The 20,977-nt window shown below is 36.6% G+C and overlaps 1 protein-coding gene across 3 annotated transcripts in view; it reads right to left on the reverse strand.

The window, feature by feature from the left end:
- The window catches only part of UNC13C (unc-13 homolog C), a 612,857-nt gene that overhangs the window by 113,168 nt on the left and 478,712 nt on the right, over window positions 1–20,977 (reverse strand). For 2 of the 3 annotated variants that reach the window (XM_060618475.3, XM_060618477.3), the window contains exons 24-27: window positions 16,856–16,952; window positions 16,059–16,202; window positions 9,677–9,754; window positions 4,381–4,458 (exon numbers count right to left, since the gene is read on the reverse strand). In XM_060618475.3, coding sequence (XP_060474458.1) covers window positions 4,381–4,458; window positions 9,677–9,754; window positions 16,059–16,202; window positions 16,856–16,952 — 397 coding nt within the window. The remainder of the gene's footprint in view (window positions 1–4,380; window positions 4,459–9,676; window positions 9,755–16,058; window positions 16,203–16,855; window positions 16,953–20,977) is intronic. The other variant, XM_060618476.3, reaches the window with a different exon arrangement.

The raw sequence follows: 20,977 nt of genomic DNA on the forward strand, positions 1-20,977 counted from the left end.
TGAAAGGATAATGCTAAGTAAAATATGATAGGGGTTAATTTCCATCCTCTCTGGTGGGGATTTGCTTAGCTGAAGACTAAGTCCTTACAGCTAATCGGTTTTACAGTGAATTTCAATCAGCGACATGCATTATACTTGAGTCAGATGCAGTTTCTAATTCATCAAATTCATCATTAAACAGTGGAAAAGGATATAGATAAGGCTTTCCTGAAACAAAAGAATAGTTACATTGCTCATTAAAATACACACATGTTTAGGATAGGTGGTGTTATGTTTCAGATTCCATGGCCCTGTTCAGGAAAGTTTACCACAGTGAAATGAGTCAAGAGATTCAGTTATTTTTGAGACATAGCAATGAAAATATTACCAATGTATCTAATTAGTCTGCTTTGTGGCCAGGAGAGTAAGAGAATATAGCTAAGGAAACAAATGCCCTTATTCCCCTCACTTAATGATGGCTGACTTCTAGCATCTGAAGTACTGTCAGTAAGTTAGCAGGCTTATGGATAATTATGAATTCTACCACTCAGGACAATTGCACCAATGCAATATCATGAAGGAGTAATGCCTCTTCTGCTTACACAGCACAGTCATAATTTTCTAAATCAATTACTACAAGTTCTCCAGAGTTTCATAACCCATATCTTATGGCTTCCTGAAATGAAATGAAATTTCAGATCATCTGATTTTCTTTTTCATGTATTTATACAAATTAGATTGCAGGGCAAGGAAATGCAACTGAGTCCTTTTTGTAGGTGAGGGCAATATATTTTTATGAAAAAATAAATACAAGGTCTGTATTTATTTCAAATTGCTCTGAGCTGAGTTATACTCATAAAATAATTAAGCTATTAAAATAATGTAAACCAAAGTATATGTGTTTTTCTTTTGAGGTATTTCAGCTATTAGAGAATAATAAAATGATCATTCACAATAATGAAAATAAGTACCTGACATTCTGATAATCATTTTGCTGTTACTGTGTTACAAAGGGACCGATAATGCAGTATGGGGATTGTGGTGCACATAATTTAACTTCTAGCTCAAGTCAATCCATACTGTGGGTTGGCTACTTTATTTTAGTATAGTGTGTCCCAAAACAATATGCACATGAAAGAATCACATGGCATGCTTTACTAAAAAGAAAACAGACTCTGGGCCTCATTCTTAAGGTTACGTTTGCTTCATGGCTTGTGTGACTTACTATATTTTTTATATTCTCTACAGTAATCACAAAGTTGTTATGCCAAAACATGCTCTTAATTTTTATGCAAGGAAGCATGTCAGAAAGTCACAATAGAGGAGAAAAAATTTAGCGGTTTGCTTTTCTTTTTCTAAGTAGGGCACTAGGAAAAAAAAAACGATGTGCCCACATGGTCTCTGGGGTATCGTGCAGGCAGGCAGTAATGGTGTCTACACAAGGACTGCTTTTGGAGCCACTGACATATGCCAAGACTGTCAGAATGTCAGGTCATGTTTCAAACTGGGACTCCATTAAGACAATGTTTTTTTACACCTAGAAAAAGGTTTTAAACATTATTTCCATCTCCACAGGGAAAAGAGGCTGATCCTGGACAGAGAGCGCAGCCGCGCTGCCCCTACAGTGGTGGGGCTAAAGCGGCAGAGAGCTGCAGCATTATGCAGCGGGGCGTGTGGGCGGCGGGCACTTTGCAGACGGTATGAGACGCAAGCCATGCCGCTGCTAGGAGCCAGCTAATGAACACAGAGTAAACCATTTTGAGCAAGTGCACAATCATTAATCATTTGCTAATTAAGAGTTTTTGTAGCAAGAAGTGCACATCCTAGCACAGGTGGTAGGGGACAAACTATAAGAAACTCCTAAAAAGAAGAACTAGACAGGGAAGCTTCCCTTAGCAAGACCAGTCCCGGTGTTACGACCAGTTCCACTGTTGAGAGGAAGACTGGCGTCAGTACACAATGCATTACCTTTAAAGGCCACCGAGCATGCCCGTATTAAGTGCTGTATAAACTTCTCATAGTGAGGGGTAAATTCTGTCATTCTCAATAAAATCCTCTTTATCTTTATAACAGCTCCAAGTTAAGGAGCCCATTTAGATAGTGCCCTATGTAGCTAACTGGATTGGAAGGGCTCTGCCTATAATTTTGAGATTCTGGTGCCCAAAGGAGGATGAGCGTAGCAACTAGCAACTCTTAACATAAATCTGCAGAATGACGATTCTTTCTCTCCTTTCTCTCTGGAGGCTGAATGTTATACCCACACTTGGGTTGAGGTCTTGCTCCCTCCTGACCATCCATACCAATGGCAATGCTAACACTTTTTTTTTTTGGTAGCAGATGATGAGGTGAAAATGGAAAATAATAAGATAATAAGAAATTGTTCTTAGAAAGGGGACAGAATATCAAAAGATGATAAGGAGAGGGAGGGAAGGGATGAATAATATTTAAATGCAGGAAAAGAAAAGAACTAGGGTCCATGCTGTTCTCGTAAAAAATTACATTGTTAGAAACTAGATATTCATTCCATTCACTTAATTGATTTTTCCCTTTAAATTATGTATGAGGAGTTTAGCAACTGGCCTTGCAAGAGTGATAAAGGTAGAAGGCACCAACCTCAGTATTTCCATCTTCATTATGTTCTCCAGTAAGAAGAGTTGTGTGATTTAGCTATAGAGTTGTAGCTAAATTTACAATGTGAAACCGGTACATTTCAAATTGGCAATTTTATGTGGAGTAAAGAATCCATTCTTGTTTGGTGTACAAGGTGCCCCATAACATTTTTGGTTAGCGCGTGGCTTGGCCCACAAAGCTTCCTTAAGTACAGGTCTGATCTGTCTTGTTAATATTCAGTCAGCAGTATATGACTCACATTAGAATCCAACCATGGAATAGTAAGGAAATAGAAGTAGCATTAGGATAAATTCCTGGAAATATGGCATTTTAAATATAACTTTATCCTTACATGATATGTGGTCTTAAAAATTCAGTAAAAGACGACAGAATTCCCCCCCCACACAAGAAATCAGTTATTTCTTCACAATGCTTCTAACAGTAAGTGAACTTAAACTCTGAATATAAAACATCACTAAAATTAAAACGGCAATCTCCAGCTATGATCCTCAATTGCTTGTGTTCACCTAATTCAGCAAAATAATTCAAAAGCGAGATTGATGCCCTCATACTGTGCAAAAGGCACTAACACATGATAGGGAATGGAGTCTTATTTTATACAAAATAAACTGATACTGTGGTTTAAAAATCAGAGTTCATTTTTTAACTATTCCATCTCTGCACGCATATCCTAGTGCTTCTGATTTGTAGGCTGCTAAGCAGCAAATTCAGTTTTCAAAAGACTGAGTCTCTAAGATAGCAAAAAAAGGGAAGGAAACGTACAAATGTCTCCATGGGGTTAAAAGCAACATCATATGTGAAGAAGCCCAATGTTAAAAGAAGCATTTTCAGCCTTGTACATTTAGAAATAAAAGGGATCTTTGCTTTGAAGTCCAAACTTGCTTCGTGTACATCTCTGACCCTTACCTCAATAAGGAACACTGTAACTAAAATCCTCAACAGAAATATCTCTACATTCTAGTGGCCCTTGGGGTTGTTTTAGGGAGGGGGAGTGGTGGGAGAATGCCAGCTGCATGAACCTTTCCCTCTCAGCACCAACTCTGGTCCCCAAGTCCCTGGACGCTCATGTTGGTGTGTGAAAGGAAAGACCGTGGCAAAAGCAGGAGGCAGGTGCACAACTACTATTTCACTGTCTGCTTGATCCAAATGAGCGAATGAGAATAAATAAGTGCGATGGTCTTTAGGTCTGGGGGGAAACAGCCAGAAAAGGGTAAGATGCTTGCTATCACAAACCTCATAAAAGAATCTTTCTCCTTCCTTCTTCTGCTCAGGGAAATGCAAGTCAAAGATGTTGGACAAAGACACGACACATTACAGACACAGCACACAACACATTTTGACAGATTTTTAGATGTGAACAAGAAACTGATGCATCAAAACCACTAGGGCCACAAAGCACATTTCAGAGCAAACATTGATATCAGGTTGACATTGTGCAATATGGTGAAAAAAAAAATCCGCAGTTTGTATAATTTTACAGATCATTAGCATATATAGATTTGTGTGTATAGCACTCTCTCTGTATACACACTACAAAAGGCTACTGACCATCTCCCCCCTCCCATTCACACTTCTAATGCATCACTCAAATATTCTGTTGTGTATAATGGTCACCTTATTGTTAATGATATTTTAGATTATTAGCCATGTCCTCTTCTGTTGTTAACCCATGTAAAAAACTTGATTATGTCACCTTCCATAGCAAAGAGCTGTGCTGCTAATGATCTCTAAATAGATATTTGGCAAATGCAGGCATAAAAATATACCCACCTCTTTCCCTCCCATGGATTCAAACATTTTTTCCAGCTGGACCCGCAATTGTTGAATATTGTTCATCAATATACAGGGCTTGAAGTAAAGCAAACAACAAAAAAGATGGTGTGAGAATCTTTTATACATGAAATTATTGAATGAGTTTACCTTAAATGTGATAAATATACAATCATCACTGAAGTATTATATCTGGCAAAGAGAATAATTCTGCTATTTTGATTATACTTCTTAAGAGTCAAGAATGGAAGAGGGAAATATTATCACTTTGGGGAATGCAATTTAATAATATATCAGACAATAAACTATTGGGGACTTAATTACTAATCTTTCTTTTGCTCTTAATATTGAGCCAAATTCTCTTTTAAAGATTTACTTTAAGAAAAGGTATCGAAATTGTGGTTTATATACACAATGGAATACTATGTGGCAATGAGAAAGAATGAAATATGGCCTTTTGTAGCAATGTGGATGGAACTGGAGAGTGTGATGCTAAGTGAAATAAGTCATACAGAGAAAGACAGATACCATATGTTTTCAGTCTTATGTGGATCCTGAGAAACTTAACAGAAGACCATGGGGGAGGGGAAGGAAGAAAAAAGGTTAGAGAGGGAGGGAGCCAAACCATAAGACACTCTTAAAAAATGAGAACAAACCGAGGGTTGATGGAGGGTGGGAAGGGAGAGAGGGTGGGTGATGGGTATTGAGGAGGGCACCTGTTGGGATGAGCATTGGGTGTTGTATGGAAACCAATTTGACAATAAATTTCATATTAAAAAAATAAAATAATGAAATAAATAATTAAAAAACACCTTATTCTTAAATTCTGACACTCTAAAAAAAAAGAAAAGAAATCAGTTTAACGTTTCCATTATTTCGCCATTTAAAAAACAAAATCACCATCTGAATTTTAAAAATCCAAGGGGGAGGGGCGCCTGGGTGGCTCAGCCGGTTAAGCGGACAACTTCGGCTCAGGTCATGATCTCTCGGTCCGTGAGTTTGAGCCCCGCTTCGGGCTCTGTGCTGACAGCTCAGAGCCTGGAGCCTGTTTCAGATTCTGTGTCTCCCTCTCTCTGACCCTCCCCCGTTCATGCTCTGTCTGTCTCAAAAATAAACGTTAAAAAAAAGTTTAAAAAAAAATCCAAGGGCGAAAAAGAAAAAAAAAGACACCTTTAATAGATTCTCTTTGGCTATAGACAAAGTCCACACACTGGTATTCAAGGCCCTTTGTTATCTGGCTCCAAATTAGGTTTTCCTTCCCATCTCTGTCTACCGCAGGTAACTTTCCCCTCTAAGCAGCTTTTCCCCCCAAAACACCTGTGCTTTCCAGACTCCAACTTGGCTTAGCATGTGGCCTCTTCAGTTTCACCTCTTTGCCTATTTGAATCATATCCATTATTCCAGATTTGAGCTTTCTCTTTCCCACACTATATCCTGTTGTCACTCACTTGACATTTGTTTTATTTAACTTTATATTGCTTTTCACTGTCTCACCCACTGACCTTAAATGCACCGTACATGCTGCTGTGTCCTCTGCTTTTTCTTACTCCCAAAGTACCGCACAGAGCCTTACACAGAATATATGTTTAAAAATGTTTTTGACTCCATGTTTCCAGGCAGGCAGAAATATAACAATAACATAAAGATGGAGGGCTCTGTGACAGGACTAGATGTGGCCTTAGAATAATAGGAGTTAATTTATAATTGGAAAATAGAATTCAGAATAGTTATAGAATAATTTAATATTTGTTGCATACTGATTCTGAAAAGCCAGTTGACTGGGGGGAGGAAAACAGTGAAAGAAAAGAAAGTGGATATATCTTCCAAGTTGCTGGGAAATGAGCCAATAAAGAATTAGACGCATATAAAGGACTTACAGGACATCAGAGAGGTGTTAGCACTCCTCAGTGGAAAGATTTTATTAATGCTGTAACCACATTACTGACCTTTGAAAAACTTTCTACTTGATTCTTAAAGTGACCACATTCTAACTTCAATTTATGAAAACAATTTTAAACTTTGATTCTCTTCCCTTGATTCTGGTCACATAAGTATTATATGTCTCTAACACAGATATTTGAGATCCATGTGCCATAGATTCTGTTCAGTAAGCTGAACCACAATGTTCCACCAATGATTCTGATCCCCAGATGTGACTGAGAGCCACTTGATCTAGGCTTGTCCTTTCCACTACATGCATAGTCAAAATTTTTCGGGGATTCAGCATCTTGACCCTAAGGCAACAAACTGAATCTCCACTTAGGGCCAGAGTCATGGGGATTTTCTTTTTTTCTTTTCTTTTCCCTTCCTTTCTTTCATTTTTTTTTTTTTTTAAATTGCAGAGGGGGAAGATTTGGCTTGAATCTGGCCATCTTACCAGGGAGGAAATGAAGGTCAAAAAAAAAAAAAAAAAAAAAAAAAAAGACCATGACTCTTATTGAGAAGCAGGAAGAGTAGATGGGTAAAAGGTTGTATCACCCTGCTCCCCATGGGTCTAAGTTAACTAGGTGGTCTCTTCTATGATTATTTGATATTGGCATTCAAGCTTATCTTTTTTGGCACATATAACAGTACTTTAGTAATAGTTGTATGAGCACAAACCAACCTCCAAGCCTTTTTATATGACCATTTCCAATGGAAAAGAACAACTAAGAAACAAAATGGACTGTGTGCTCACTTAGCATGGATTGCTATTGGCGTCAGGTAAGGCTACATTAAAAAAAAAAGATTCAGTTATTCAGAGAGAGATAAAAATAAATATGAGACTCTCCTCTTTCATTAAGCTTTCTCTGACTTTGAAATGTCCAATTATCAATTTTATTGAATCAATTTACCAAATCACTACTGAGACCTGAATCTAACTTACAGCTAATCTGGAAACAGCTTTTATTTTAAGCACCTCCATGGTCACTGAAAACAAAACAAAACAGCTAACATGTACAGGAAAGGGAACATTAACCCAATTCAGAGGTATCATTTGTTGATGAGTTTAGTTAGATAAAAGAACCTATGTTCAAGCTGTAATCTTTTTATTTGGATATAATTTGGCTTTTCCCCTAAAAATATCATAATGCATTTTGTCATATCTAAATCTAGAACAAAGTTAGGAACCTTAACTACAGTGAATATGAAAGTTAGTTATGTTGGGACTATGGCCATTTCTACATCACTTAAAGGGTATTTCTGAGCTGAAAAAGATTTTCAAAAATATTCAAAATAAAGTAATTCTGATTTATATATGTTGTGTTGCTGTGTTTTGGAGTACAGGGACAACAGATTAAAAAAACTTGTGATCCATTTTCAATTTAAAACAAAGTTCTAACTTAAAAAAATTTAGAAAAAATTATTCTGTCATTTTAACTATCTAACATTCTAACATTTTAACTATCATCTTTAATTCTGACCCCTGGGAAAGCATGTTATGGTTATCTCTTAAAGGATGTCTCTATTTTTTTTTTTTTTTTTAGAGAGAGAGAGAGTGCAAGCAGGGAAGAGGGAAGAGGGCAGAGGGAGAGAGAGAGAGAGATTGAGAGAATCTTAAGCAGTCTCCATGCTCAGTGCTGAGCCTGACACGGGGCTGGATTCCAAGACCCTGGGATCATGACCTGAACAAAAATGAAGAGTCAGACACTCAACTAAGCCACTGAGGTGCTCCTGGATGTCCCTCTTTAAAAGTTTCTAGGTCAATTTGCAGAAGAAATAGGTATATGGGCATAAATATACTGGGGGGGGGGGGGGGAGAAACAACTTTTGATGTTCTTGATATTGAAAGAAACCTATAATAGTTCTATGTACATGCATAAATGTACAAAGGAACCTCTTCAATTTATCTCAGCTGAAAGCATAACTAAGCAGGTAATTGCCGTTCTTTCACGGAAAATGATGTTTGGCATTTGAATGAGAGTCTAAGACTTATTAAGATACCAGGAACTAGGAAAGAAAAGCATTGAGGAAAAAAGTTCTTGTGCTGTAATATTTGCAAGAGTATTTATTCTCTTTCTTTATAAATACTTGATTTTGAAAAGTATAAAATATACAGACAAAATACAAGTAATAATAAACATTGATTTATGATTTTTTTCTCCAATGTTTTTAAAAATAAAATATACTATAGAATGTTACCTCATAATACAGTGAAAGTCTGCAGGAGTCCTTAAGGCTAATTTTCTTTTCTGAATGACAAGAATTATCCTTGGTAATTCATAGCTACCTTTCAAAATGTTCAACTGGCTATCCTAATATAATCAGAATTTTTTTCTGAAATTACCTGGCATTGTTTTTGATTTTCATCATAATATATTTCAAATGCATTATAAATTTAATTATAAATATATGCCTTGAGTAAATCAATATCTTGCCTATTAGAGTATTTATAATCAATGGCAGTTAGAAATCACTGCTGGATATCTGGGAATTTTCATAAAATTTCTAGGCAGCATAAAAATTTAAGAGAAAGAAGTATCTTCTGGGACCCTCAAGAACCATTAAGACTGACATATTAATGAGCTGTCAGCCAGAGATCAATGAGGTTTCAGTGGGAATTCTATTTTAGGTTTGCCTGATAGTGGGAACTAATTTTTTAAGGGGGGGGGGGCTGGTTTTCCTCTTTAAAAATCTAGTACTAACTTTTGTAATATATTTTTTCAGTGTTCAAAAAAATTCCTATAATGTTGCCAATATATTTCTCCTAATATTACATATGGTGAATAGGAAAGATTTCACCTTCCACCATAGAATAAACACAGATTATTCTCTAAATCACTTTAGTTTATCTTACTTCCCTTTGTGCTTTTTATTAAGGTGCATTGCTGGTCTGAATTTATAAAGATTTTCTCAATCATCCAAAAAATAAAAGGCTAAGTTAATAACTTGGAGTAGAAATCAGAATCATTTCTTACTTTAACTATCTTTCTCAATTTATTTGAAAACCAAAAGATAAATTATACTCACTTTGGTACTGGAGGCCAAACTACTCTATTTGTGTCAATCTAAACAACTTTTTAATTCCTAGTTTAATGTTTTATGATTATGTGGGTTTTTAATTGTTTATGTGAATCTTGTTCCTCACGATCATGGAAAACCACAAGTTGGCTGACCTTGAGATGCTCTTAACCTTTCTCTGATTCTGTAATGTAACCAGTTCAGGACTCCTAGAGAAGTTTTCAAACTGTTTCTAGAGATCCCTTATTCCCTATTATCCTTGAAAACAGAAAGAAAACAGGAATTTCTCCTGCTTACTTATTAGTTTAAAAAAGTACATCTCAACAGGATAACATGAAGGCAGGGTTTTACTTACCACATTTTCCTTATCGCAGTATGAACTGAAATCACTCGATACAATCGCAGCATACTGAAGCAGTACTTTATTGATAGTCTGGGGAAAGAATTGTAAAATGTATCCAGTTATGCACACACTACCCAGTTTACTGCTAATCAGGCCAACTTTTCTTTTTCAGCTACAAGGGGGCCATAAGCAGTGATTAAATCTATGCCCTTGCCAAAAGAAGCATCTCAAACTTTTACGTTTAGATGAGAATTTGTGGTATTTCTGAATACCTGTGAAAGATAATCCACATGAATTAATTCAATTGTAATATAATCTCTCTAGCATAAAATTCTTTTTTCTTAAAGATTTTATTTTTAAGTAATCTCTCTATACCCATTGTGGGGCTCAAACTCATGACCTGAGACCAAGAGTCACATGCTCCACTGACTGAGCCAACCAGGTGCCCCATAAAATTCTTTATTTGTAACTTAACTAAATACTCCAAAGATATACGATTTTGTGACAACCTCCTCTATGATTGGATGCTTATTACTTAATGACAATAACACTCCTTCCCTTAGGCCCCAAACAACCTGCCTTATGCTTTGACTCCTTCCTCATGGTTTCTAGTCTAGTTCCTACACCCCTCTCACTCTTATCACACATACATATACCATGCCCAAAGTCTCTGTGCTGGTCATTTTCTCAACTTTCTACCATGTTCCTAAATACCTTCTACAATTATAAGTGGGATCAGAGCATTCCTGTGCAAGTCACTTAGCAATGGATATTTCAGTAATTTTCTATAAGGAGCCTTACTAATATCAAAGACCACCTATGGAAACCTAAAACTTCAGCTTTTGTTGTATCACACGATTTCAATACATTTAACTTAATTTACTAAATTATTTATTGACAAATTATTTTCTAAAAAATGTCCCATTTTTGCCTTCTTTCTGTCCTCTTCATCCTAATTCCACATTTTCCTTCTCCATTTAATAAATGTTTCTCAGCTTAAGGATGCCCTCTGCTTCCACTAATTATGCAAAAATAAGGAAAAACAAACACATTTTGTTAAATTTTATTTCAGTTACTCAAAGATATATTGATGCATTTGTATCCTACTTTTACTCACATAGCTTGAATTATCCTAAGCCAAATGTGGACATGATTTTCTTAGGAGAGAATGCAATAATAATTATAGATATATACTATCTCTTCTTATAGAAAAGGACAGCTTTTCTTTTTTGTGCAATATATTAATCTGAATTTTCTTTGAATGGCTCAAAATAACTCAGGAAACACCCTAAACATCTCTCCTTCAACTCAACTCCTTAATCTATAAACCTGAATTCAAATGGAACTATGAACTTGTTTTACAGATGTCTAAGACCATAGTGAAAACCTGAAATTAGGGGAAACATGCAGAAATAAAATTGATATTTTGTGGAAGTACAAAGCATGTTGATAATAAGTGTCAATTTAAATAGACAGTTGGTCTTGGAAAATATAAAATCTTACGAAGTGGGAGACCAATAGATCTAGGAAAACAGATGGCTGATCAGACTGAAGCATCTTCCAAATGCAGCTGTTCAAATTTTACTCTATATATAATGCTGAAAATGACTTTGGGACTTACCTAAAAAGTACTAATTCTCTTGTACATACGAACACTGCTTTCAATTTGCAGGTTCTAATGATTGTACAAGCGCTAAGAATCATTTCACTGCGATATAAAAACAAAGCAAAGTCTGAATTGAGGATCTTGTTGCAACTCAGAGACTATAACTTGCTCCAGATAAAGTTTGGAGAGGGGAATCCAGATATTCAATTCAGATTATTCTCAAGGTATCCCCCATGGTCTGACATTTGACTCTTCTTTATAGGAAAGCCCTAGTCTGTTGAATTCCCACTTGGGGACAACTGATCCTAGGATCTTGTATCTACTAACCTACAGACGCCAGTGGTTAGCAAATGAGAAGGAGCTGTGGGTAAGGCCAAGAGCTCGGCCATGTAGTATATGGTGTAGGGCCTTGTGCCCATAGGAGTTGTAGATACACTGGCTATAACAATATCTACTTCTTTACTAATGTACAAAGTATACCTGAAGGACAGGCTTCATGTACATTTTAGAGGCAACTTAAATTTCATTCTAATTTATTCAACAAAATAAAACCTTATCAGGTATTAATTGTTTAATACTAGTAAGCAGTTGCATGAGACATACCTTCCTAAGACACATCTCCAGCTGTATCACAAGCTTTGCCTAGGAGCTTGCTAGAAGTGCCAGTTCTCTGGCACTACTCCAGGTCTACTGAATCAGCAATTCCGGTGTTTGTTAATAAGCCTCCAAGGTGATTCTGCTGCAAGCTAAAGTTTGAAAACCACAGTCCTAACTAACGTAGAGTAGGGTGTAGGTGAACTCTTCAGAGAGAACCTGTTGATGGAAGGTGTACCTAGCAAAGCCTGGAAGACAGAACTTCCTTCTGACTGTGTGAATTTAGTTCAGGATTTTATCTTTATGGGACTCTTGCGGCCTCAGAAATGGGGACAGCAGAGAGAGAGAGAGAGGCAAGAGTCTAACAGAAGCTGTTTCCATTCTGTTCTATAATAAAATACAGTTTATATGAAGACAGAGTCACGAGGTGTAGATGATTCTCTTATGGATGCAGTAAAGGAATTGCCATTCAAAGAGCTCCAGATGAAATAAAATGAAATTCTAATAGGATTGTGGCAATGAAGCTAGGGATTCTCTACATTTAAAGGATCAGACAGGATTATCCAAATATCTCCCATCTGCAATCTGCTCTCATTTGACATGCAGCTACTGGTATTACTAAGTGAGATAGTGATCAATTACCCAAAGTCATTATGATCTCCTGAGCTAATGGCATGCTCTTGAAATGGGCTAAATATCCTGTCAACACCACCAGTAGGTCCATCTAGGGTATTACTCTTGCAATCAGTAAGATAAGAGCCCTGGTTCAAAATCCATCTTTTCAGCCCCACTTTAGTTATGGAACATTCAGGATTAGAACAATGCATGGAGGATAAGAAGTATGCTATCTAGTAAGTGACATCAGAAATGTCACTTCAGTGATTTACAGCACTGTATTTTAATGCATGCAGCGTAAGATAGAATCCAGAGAGTTGCCTAGGTTTGGCTCAAAGGTTGAAAATAAATGGTGAGTTGCTGCTTTCTGACTTATCGATTGATTTGTGATGATACCAGATTGTGGAGGTAGTAATGCTCAGTGGTTACAAGCACTTTATCCATACCATTTCTAGGTGGGTGCCTTGTTTGAGTTACTGAAACTTTCTAAGCTTGTTTCATCACTGGAATTATTAGGAAAACTAAGAGTATCTGTGTCATGGGGTTGTAGTGAAGAATAAGCAAGACAAAATATGTAAAGTGATAAGTACATAGTGATGGTCAATTAATTATCAGTAAGTTTGAAAATTAGGATTACATTCCCCAAGAACAAGGAATACGTGTGTCTCATTCACCATAGTGCCCCTAGTCCCTGGAAACTCAATAAAAACAAAAAGAAAAACAAAAACCAGCCAGAATCATAGCCAAAAGTCAACATTCATTGGTTTGTTTTTAATAATGAAGATATCATTGCTTCATATCTCTTGTTTTAATTAAACTGCTCATATTTACCAAGAGCAGCAATATAGCCATAGAAATGTTCACTGCCCACATGCACTCTTTGCCTGTCATCAGAGCTATGAAATGTGAAGCATCTCTTTGGTATATTCAGTTTTACGTATGCTTTCATAAGAACAAATCATTCCTTTAAATCCCATTTTAGAATGCTCAGTCTTCCCAAACGTTTGCTGTTATCATTTTTGATGTCTTTTCTCTGGGAGGTTTAAATCAATGTAAGTTCCAGGAAAAGAATATGATTTCAATATTCTGACACAAGGATCCTAATTCTAAGAAGGATAGGGTTTTTAAGACCAATGGTCACATGTAATGAAAGAACACCAATTCTAATAGTCTGACATGGCTGTGAAATACCTAATTATATTAACCATAAAGTTCCAGTTTTCATTTTTATGATTTTTAAAAATCATTCCAACAAAATAGAATTTATTTTTCAATGAAATTACCCATTTCTACTTTCCCAGAAAAGGTTTATTTTCTCACATTATTGCCTCATGATAATAATTGGGTAGTATTGAATTTACATGGATTGAGCAAATTTTAGTTATGTAAATTTTTTTTTATTGTGCCAAAAAAAACCCTCACATTTCCTCAGTGACACATGGAGCCTAATTCTTTTCTCCTCACTTCAGAGAATGTGTTTTCCTGTGTGTGATTCTAACATAACTCTCTTTGTAATCTCCCACTTCTTTATACTTTCCTCCAGCCCACTTGCTTATACCTTGGGCAGTCTAAACACGGCTGGGTGCAGCTTCACAGCTGCAGAAAGGTCAAAACTACCAAGGAGCAGAGGGTGGTCTGAGGCCCAAGGCCTTGACCCCTAGTGGAGCTTTCATTCTGCTCTCGATACTTACATGCTTCCGGCTTACATAACCTGCTACATGACCACTCTGAGGGTGAATCCTAGTTACCTTTCTCATAGAGTGCACAATTACAATAGCATGTTACTAAATATATTAGCTCTGAGATTATTAAACTCTCAAATGACCCTTCTTCCACAAGTCCCACAGAGTTCCAAGAATAGCATGTGACACACTTTTTTCTACAGTATCCCTAATGACCCCCTTTCATTCTTCTCTTGGCAGGCACCCAAAATGCAGCTGTTCATCGAGAAAGGACTTTCTTAGAGAATTTTTTTAGAGTAATTCTCCCGCAGAGCTTACTGCAGATTTTACCACGCTGGGAGGTTGAAATCAGCTGCTACCAACAGTTTCCTCTAGAGATGATCAAGAGAAATGATTTTTAGCTATTATCGTTAAAAGCAGGAGATTACTTTAGCCTACCTAATTAACAGATGAAGACTAGAGTTCAAAATACTTGATGGGACACAAATAATGTAATACAGTGTAGGCTGACAGTTTATCTACCTAAAAGTCTTCACTGGCATCTCATTTTCTTTCCTTCCTTTCTTCCATCCTTTCTTCTTCTCTTTCTCGTTCCTTCCTTCCTTTCTTTCTTGCATCTATCTACCTACCTACCTACCTACCTATATATCTCACAGTTCCTACTTTCTACTAAAAGAAGTTTGGCCACTTTGCCTGTTCTTCAAGACTTCTTACAATGAGGATCTAAGCTTCCAATTCTAGTTCCATCAGCTCTCTATGAGTCCTATGTTCTCTCTTCTTTGGGATCTCTCAGGCTAAAATCCCAATCACAGAATGACAGAGGGTGACAAAGACTCTTTCCTTGACCAAACTCCAGCCAGCCTCCTCTGAGCCCTCTTCTCAACCAGCCCTCAACCTTGGCATCAAGACTTGAACAGAACAGTAACTGTTTCTAGCAGTTCAAAGGCACCTCTCTGGGATGATCCGAGGGCCCCTTGAAGTGCCTACCTGAGAAAACTAGCTAGTGTCTTTATAAGAAAAGCAAATTTGGGTACACAAATAAACACCAGGGGTGCATGTGCACAGAAGAAGGATCACATGAGGACCCATTAAGAAGGCTGACATCCCTGAGCCAAGGAGAGAAGCTTCAGAAGAAACTAAATCTGCTGATACCTTGATCTCAGTCAGACCTCTAGCCTCCAGAACTCTAAAAAAATAACGTTTCTCTTCTTAAGCCATGATTCTGTGGTATTTAATTATGGCAGCCCTTACAAATTAATACATCTTAAATATTATATAATTTAACTGAGTTTTGGCATTCCTTTATTTTTTAACATGTCAAAGCTGTATATTTGTTTTTATATATATGTGGAGAAAGAAATGTTAAGAGTATGTAATCTGATCAAAATCAATCTGTCAACTAAGAAAACTACATTTCATAAAAATGGAATGAATGGCTCAGACTCATACCACAGTTATTGGCTGATTTGAAATGAGAACTCTGTTTTCATGACTCCAAGTCTTATGGACTTTTCATTGTAGTATAGGGTCCGTTAAAAATACTTGCAATTTAAATATGAAATGCCAAGGCTTATTTTCAGCTAAGAAGCACCATATCTGGAATAATTTTGCCATCCATAGTAGTTCCCTCAATGGTATGAACAACTGAATCACTAATGTGAATAACAGATTTTTAAAGATGATAAATTTATATTTAATAAACAAAAAGGGCAGAAAGAAAGTCAGATGACAAGCCTGGAAACAGAACCTATTGGTACTAGAATTAGAAATTCAATTGGGGTAGTGGTGTCAAGGAAGAGTAATACTACAAACAACAATAGCATTTGTCAAATTCTAGGTGAGAAAATAATAAATGCCACCATCTCAGAAAAGAAAGGATGCACTCCATTTAACCCACCTTTGCAAATCTTCTCATTAAGTGAGATAATGCTTCAGGATTAGGGCACTCCAGTTTCTTAATAATCTCAAAGCTCTGGTTAAGCTGAGCAAAGACATCAACCACAGAACAAGAGAAGAGGGCATGATCAGACGTCTGCTGGAACTGAAGGGAGAGAAGGCGATACCATTCCAATAAGCACATTAGAGGGACTGTGGAAAGAGTCAAATCACGTAAATAAGTGAATCTCCTATACCATGTACCTTCATCTCATATGCCTTCATTTCCCATTTAATAAAATGCTTACCCATTTCAAAATCATTCATCTCCTTTCCTGGAAAAGTATTAGAACTAATATTAGAGACAGGCTCCTATTAATTGGTTTTTCCATTTCTACATTGAGGGACTAGTTCTCTCATTCCCCATAGATACAAAGATGGGTTAGCAAGCCTATTGTGGCTCAAGACTTTTAAGTTGTTCCGGAGGGATTTGGAGGGTGTCTCCTCCTAATCTTGAAATCCTGGAAAGCTTTCAGGACCAGGAAGTTTTGTTTAAGCTTGGTGAACTTGTAGACCCAGATCAATTCAAGAGGTAAAGGAATCCTGGAAGCAAAAGGGTAATTTTTTTTTTTTTTAATTTAAACAATTCCCTAGAGTTTCTAGCAGCCCTTAAAAGTTGTGTTTTACATTTAGTTTGGTCATTAGAGGATTAAAATAAAATTAATTAATAACAATGAGCCTAACAATCCCCGTTATGTTCAAAGTGAATAGTGTGAAAGAGTATTGACAAAAAGTAATCTTAAACTAATTTAAACTTACTCCATCTTTTTTGTCTCTTCCTAGTGCTCCATGAAGAAACTCCATTGATACATCTTCATTTTCATCTAGCCACTGCATGACAAAAGGCTCAAACCACCTAAAAAAAAAAATAATAATGTTACATACCATAAAAGATGTCATTTGCACATAATTAATAGTGAATACTGCTCTTTCCTTACATGAGAGTAATTCAGGACCTAAAATCTCTTTTCATTCCCTTTTTTGTAGTTCTGTTTCCTAGAGACCTTTAGCTTTATGTCACCAAACACATACATCCCTGTTTATCTACTTTCTTTGTCTATCTCTTTCTTAGCTCTTCCCATGGTTTTTAAAATAAGCTTAGTTCCCACTCCCCACCCTACAATTCCCTTTATAATTCAAAATTTTATAAAATGTCAATCATGTGTGCTGTGTCCCCTATTATGCCATTCTCTCCCTTTTTAGTACTTTAGTGTTGGGCTTCTGCCCATACTGATTATTTATTTTCCTGTAACTTATCCTAGGTGCTCACCTCTGACTTGTGATCTGTAATCCATCCGAAGTTGGGTTTTGTGAATGGTCAAAGTTTCAAAGTTCGTTTTTCCATGTGGAGGTGCAAGTACAAAGCATCTTTTATTTTAGAAGATAATCCTTCTCCCTGCTGCCTTTAATTGGCATTATTGGTGCATATCAGGTAATGGCATATGTGGGTTTGTCTCTAGACTACTTTGTCCTATTGGTCTATTTGTCATACACTAACACCACTTCATTTAATAGCTGTATCTTTTGATTAAGTCTTCATAACTAATAGTGCAGCTCTCAAGGTTTTTTTTTTTTCTTCCTTCGTCTTCAAGATTATCTTGGCTATTCCTAAACCTTTGTATTTCTGTACTCATTTTTTGATTGAATTTGTCAATTTGCACAAAAATATCTGCTGAATTTTTTTTTCAATTTTTTTTAACGTTTATTTATTTTTGAGACAGAGAGAGAGACAGAGTATGAACGGGGGAGGTGCAGAGAGAGAGGGAGACACAGAATCGGAAGTAGGCTCCAGGCTCTGGGCCATCAGCCCAGAGCCCGACACGGGGCTTGAACTCACGGACCGCAAGATCGTGACCTGAGCTGAAGTCGGATGCTTAACTGAATGAGCCACCCTGGCGCCCCTCTGCTGAAAGTTTTAATGGGATTGCATTAAGTCAATAAGTCTATAAGTCAATGGGGGGAGAATTACTATCTGTACAGTAATACACCTTTTAGGAACATTGTGTATATTATTAAGTTCATCTTAAATGTCTCTTAGTAACATGTCTCTAAGTAACACCTTCTAGAAGTAGAAGGCTTGCACATCTTTCATCACCATTTGTTTCTCATGATTTTAATGATATTTAAATGGTAAGGTTTATATGTAATTTTTTAATTGCCTGTGGGTATTATATAGAAACTTAATTAACTTTTACATAAACTTATTCTCTTTTTAATTCTATTAGTTACCCTGTAGTTTCTTTTGGGTTTTCTAGATGCACAATTATGTCATACACAGATATTGACAGCATTAATATATGCTTTTGGAATCATTCTATTTTTTTCTATTTCTTTCTTGTCTTATTGTATTATATAGCACTTTTAGTACAATGTTAAATAAAGGTGATGTTATCAGTTCTCAGTGTCATTTTTTTTATCTCAGGGGAAACTTGCAAAATATTGTCAATAAGCATAATGTTTGGAGAGGAAGGGGATCAAGATGACAGAGTAGGAAGATCCTGAGCTTTTGTCCTCTCACAGGCACACCAAAATCTATAATTATGTATACAACTATCTCAGAGAATGAAGTGAAGAATAACAGAACAGATATTATCTGTTAGCCACAAGGAGACAGCTAAGACAGGTGGAGAGGTGGTCTAGTCAGGACTGATGCCTGTCAGTGTAATGACCCACAAGAGGAAGGGATACTGTAACTGTCCCTCCCTGAGGAATAAGGGGTCTGAGACCCACATTAGGCTCCATAGCCCAGACAACCTCACCAGGAAAATGAGCACCCATAATATGTCTTTGGAAACCAGCAGGGCTTATATCCAGAAAAGCCAGAGAGCAAGAGAAAATGGAAACTCTACTCTTAAAGGACATGCACTCAATCTCACTTACTTTGAGTCCCAGCACAGAGGCAGCACTTTGAAAAGCACCTGGGCTACCTGTGAAGGAGTTTCATTGACTAATTTTACAGCATGTGACAGAAGAGTGAGGATCTGTTGGAATATTCTCTGGGAAGAGAAGCCTGGCAGACACCATTTCCTTTTCACTTCTCTTCTATTTAGTTGACCTAGCCCTGGTGGGCACCTTTTCTGACACTCTCTATCTACTGCACCCAGTGCCCCACCCTGCAGAATCCCCGCCTAATCCCCTGCCCTGGCCTGGCTCTCCTCCCAAGTGGTTTCCCACACTGCCACATATGGCAGGAGACTTCAACCAGTTGTGGGGCCCCTTCCAAGCAACCTCCTGCCCTACCACACATGGTGGCCAGCACTGGGGTTCCCTCAAGCAATGCTGCCTAGGTTTGGGCGCATGCCAATGCAATAGAGCACCTGTGACACTAGTAGCCAGACCTCATAGCCAGTCAGACCTCACAGTCAGCCACACCACAGGAGACCAGATATGGAAGCAACCTAAGTGTCCATGGATAAATGAACAGATAAAGATATGGTACAGATATATAATGGAATATTATCAGCCATAATAAAAAAATGAAATCTTGCCACTTGTAACAACACCCCCAGAGGGTGTAATACCAAGTGAAATAAGTTAGATGAAAAAACACAGACGCCATATGATTTCACTTATGTGTGAAATATAAAAACACCAAACCAACATGCAAAAGAGAAATCAATTCACTGATACAGAGAACAATCTTGCAGTTGCCAGAAGTGAGGAAAGGGGAGGGATGTGTGAAATAGAGGAAGGGGATTGAGAGGTACAAACTTTCAGTTATAAACTAAGTAACACATGGAAATACAATATACTGTATAGGAAACATAATAATATTGTAACAATTTTGCATGGTGACAGATAGCAGCTAGATATATGGTGATCAATTTGTAATGTATATAATGTTGAACAAGTACGTTGTACTCCTGTTTGTCGACTACATTTCAATTGAAAAATAGGCACAATGTTTGTATAGTCATTTCTCTTTTGAAAGAGTGTGTCTTTATTATATTAAGATAGTTCCCTTCTATTTTTAACTTCTAGGAGAATTTTATAATAAACCGGTCTTGTATTTTATTAAATTATTATTTTGTGTCCAGTGTTAGGACTGTAGGGATTTTCTCTTTCATTCCTTAAATGTGGTGAATTGCATTCATTACTTTTAAAATGTGAAACCGATCTTGTATTTCAGGAATAAATACTTCTTGGTCATGCTATATTAGTCTTTTTATAAACTACTGCATTCTATTGGCTATGCTATTTATTTATTTTTTAAGTGTATGCTCAGAGAGAAATTGTTCTTTAATTATATGTCGTATTTTCAATAAGTTTTAGTAGGTGAAAATATGCTGAACTCAACAAATTATTTGAGAAGTTTTCCTGCCTTTTCTGGAAGAGTTTGTGTAAGAGTGGTGACATTCTTCTTTAAATAGTTGGAAGAATTCCATTTGGAGCCTCCTGCACCTGGAGTTTTTGTTGTGTGATTTTAAACTATGGATTCAAATTTTAAAACTTATGGGCCTATTAAATTTTTTTTACATTAGCCTAGTAAGTTATATAAAGGAATTGGAGATTTTGTCTAACTTCTAAATGTGCTGGCATAAATAATGTCTTTTTATGTTTTACATTACCTTTAGTAATGTCCTTTTCAGATAACAATTTGCGACATCGGTTTTTCCTTTTCATTTCCCATTGGTCTTGCTAAGTCTTCTTTTATCTTTATCATATTTTTAAAACATCAAATTTGGCTTTGCAATTTCTTCCATTTTAAAATTTATTTTTGTTTCAGGTCACGTTGATCATTTTCTTCCTTCTACTTTCTTTTGACATAATTTGGTTTTTAAACTATTCTTCTGACAGGTACACTATTGATTTTATACCTTTCTCCCTCTCACTACAGAATCATAGAATTCTATAGAATTTCTGTCTATGGAATTATAGAAT

This window comes from Panthera onca, chromosome B3 (assembly GCF_046562875.1).
Source record: "Panthera onca isolate mPanOnc1 chromosome B3, mPanOnc1 haplotype 2, whole genome shotgun sequence".
NCBI classification, from domain to species: domain Eukaryota; kingdom Metazoa; phylum Chordata; class Mammalia; order Carnivora; family Felidae; genus Panthera; species Panthera onca.